General features: G+C 30.5%; 1 protein-coding gene across 1 annotated transcript in view; it reads left to right on the forward strand.

Moving 5' to 3' along the window:
* The window catches only part of LOC106477828 (liprin-alpha-2-like), a 35,426-nt gene that overhangs the window by 6,845 nt on the left and 25,444 nt on the right, over positions 1-3,137 (forward strand). The window contains 1 exon segment of the mRNA XM_022381516.1: positions 1,308-1,410. Within this exon segment, the coding sequence (XP_022237224.1) occupies positions 1,308-1,410 (103 nt within the window).

Here is a 3,137-nt window from a genome sequence, read left to right on the forward strand (position 1 = left end):
CGGCTAGCGCAGATAGCCCTCGTGTAGCTTTGCGCAAAATTCAAAAGCAAACAAACAAGCCATGTAGCCAGTTGCCTTCTCTCTCTAGTCAACAGTTCAAAATTAGTGACAATGGCAGATAACCTTAGAAGCTTTGCCATAAGAAAGATAGAAAAAAACAATTGCTATCAGTGCAAACTGAACCCTAGATTCTCAAATCATAGGCTATACTGGCCCAAATCTGAACAAACTTGAAGTGAAGAAAATCTAAAACACTAAAATTGTCTTTGATATCCCCAATTGGCAGAGCACAGATAGCTGATTATGTAGCTTTGAACTAAACAATAAACGAAAATAATGTCAATATTTCAATTATTTGGAAACACCAATTTTACTAGTTAGTTATTTTGTGACATTAATCCATTTACTCATGATTTTGATTAATCAATTAGTGTACATAACTCATAGGTTATCAAGTATATCACCCAGTTCTAACTATAAGCATAATGGTTATAGCAGGGTTAGTTCCAGTTATATTTTTCGCTATTTTGTTTAGTGTATGTTTAACCATAATCTACACTCTTGTAACTATTAAGGTTATAGCAGAGTTAGTTCCAGTTTTAGCTATAGCTTTTTGTTTAGTGTATGTTTAACCATAATCTACACTCTTGTAACTATTAAGGTTATAGCAGAGTTAGTTCCAGTTTTAGCTATAGCTTTTGGTTTAGTGTATTTTTAACTATAATCCACACTTTTATAAATATGAAGTTAGCAGGGTTATTTCATTGTTATACTTTTTTTTTTCATTTAGTCTATTTCTAACATATAAATATTATATATGGTTATAGAAATAAAAGTTTTTACTTTAAAATATTTTCAACATTTGATTTTACAATAAGCAGTGATACCATAGGTGTAATTATTTAAATTATAATTTATAGCAAATATTTTGATATTTAGAAATTTCATAAGTAAGAATTTCTGGCTCTTTATAGACCCAATTTATTTGAAACCATGTAAATTCTGGCTGTAGAGAAACCCAAGTTGCTTGAAACTGTTAAATTGTGACTGTATATAAAACCAAGTTGTGTTTTGAAACCATGTTAAATTGGTAAAAGTGTAAAAAAAAATATGGATTTTTAAAACAAGAAAATAATTAATTTTCTAAGACTAACGTATTTTTCATCAAAATGTAAACTTTCACTTACAAGAAATTTGGAGCTAATATGTTGAGTCTATAAGTAGGATTTGCTGATTTTTAATAACTAAATGTACAAAGAAACACTTGTGTAAGTTTTGTAAAGCTAAATTGTTTTTATTGAACACAGGAGTGACACAACAGGAAAATGAAGTAATTACTAGTGATGCATTAAACCTAACAAGTGGAGGATTGGGACAGAAAGCTGATTTTGACAGACGCACAAAAAAAAAGTAAGTGGTTTTTGGTCCACTCTTTCAATATTGATTTTATTTCAGGCATCTAATAAACTTCCAACGTTTTTGTGTGAAATATTGTCTTTACTGGGATCCAACAGCTATTGAACCAACTGTTAATAAATTAAATAGAAGCTATCATATATTCAGACTTTGGAGAGGTTATAGATATAATGAAATTAACAGTCGAACATGGATGTTAGTTTGGTTGTTTCATTAAATTGTGAATTGGATGTAATATGAATTAATGTGTTGGTATTAATGTGGGTGTTTAGAAATAATTAGTTTACTGCATAAAGGAATATTACATAATTTTCTGAAATACTGTGGAACAGTATAAATTATACTGAATTAATTAAAATAATTAAAATATGGATTTGAAAGATACTCGGGTACTTTCATATCGTGTGATTTAACATTAAAAGACAGCAAAGGTAGTAGCATCCTCCTCACAGTCAGCAACACCAAAAACTTTAATGTCATCAGCAAATTTATGTAACTCAAAATAAGCAATGGTCCTGAAATGCCCCAATCGTGTAATTAGTCCAACTTGACTAAACTCCATTTATAACAACTCTGCTTTCTTGTATGAAGCCACTTTTCTATCCAGTGAGCCACCAATTGTCCTTATATAGAGAGAACTTTTATAACAAGCCTTTTATGTGGCACATTAAATGTTTTCTGAAAATCTAAATATGCCACATCCACCTACCACATGTACCTTCACCTACATAAGCAGTAACCTCTTGAAAGAATGTCAAAAGATTAGTAAGGCAAGATATTCCCCAAGTGAAACTGTGCTGATCATCCAAGAAAATTTTAAACTTTGTTAAACGACTTTGCAAAGCATCTTCTATAAAGACTTTCCTATAGTGATGTAAGACTAATAGGTCTATAATTACTGGGACAATTTTTTCCCACCTCCCTTAAAAAGAGGAGTAACATTAGCCACCTTCCAATCTTCTGGCATATGCCCATCATTCAAGGATTTAGAAAAAAATACCAAATGGCTCACATATCCAATCTTTAACCTCTTTCAAAACCCTTTGATAAATATTATCTGGCCTGGGTACTCTTTCACTCTTTGAATATCCCAATATTTTCTTAACAAGCTCAGAATTAATGTATTCATCTTATTAAACCTTGTTTCTGTCAAGCAACTGTTCAGATTGAAGAATGCTGCTTAAATTTTCATTAGTAGAAACTGAAGAAAAAGTAGAATCTAATAAATCAGCCATCCCATAATAATCAGATATTAGCCTTCTGGTATCATCCCTCAAAGGCCCTACTCCCACCCTAACATTTTGCTTACCTTTAATGAAGAAATTGTTACTATTTATTTTGATATTTTCAGCCAACCTTTTTTAATACGTTATTTTTTATTTCTTAATTTCCCATTTGACCAACTCTCTTGATCTTCTATAGTCCTACAAATCTCCTATCATTGCAGTGAACTTAAACTTCTTATATTTATTATACCGTATTTTTCGGAATATAAGATGCACCGGTGTATAAGACACACCCTTATTTTGAAGACAAAGTTTGGGGGAAAAAAAAGCTACAGTCGCATTTGAAAGATTTTTAATGAACAAAAATTCAATTGGATACTTTAAAAACTAGCATATATTGTTCTAAACACAAAAGATCTCAAAACATCAAAATAAAAAAATACCGTAAATGATAAAAAGGTTTACTGTTATTTAGTTTGGTTCAAAACCAACAAA

This window comes from Limulus polyphemus, unplaced genomic scaffold (assembly GCF_000517525.1).
Source record: "Limulus polyphemus unplaced genomic scaffold, Limulus_polyphemus-2.1.2 Scaffold170, whole genome shotgun sequence".
NCBI lineage: Eukaryota > Metazoa > Arthropoda > Merostomata > Xiphosura > Limulidae > Limulus > Limulus polyphemus.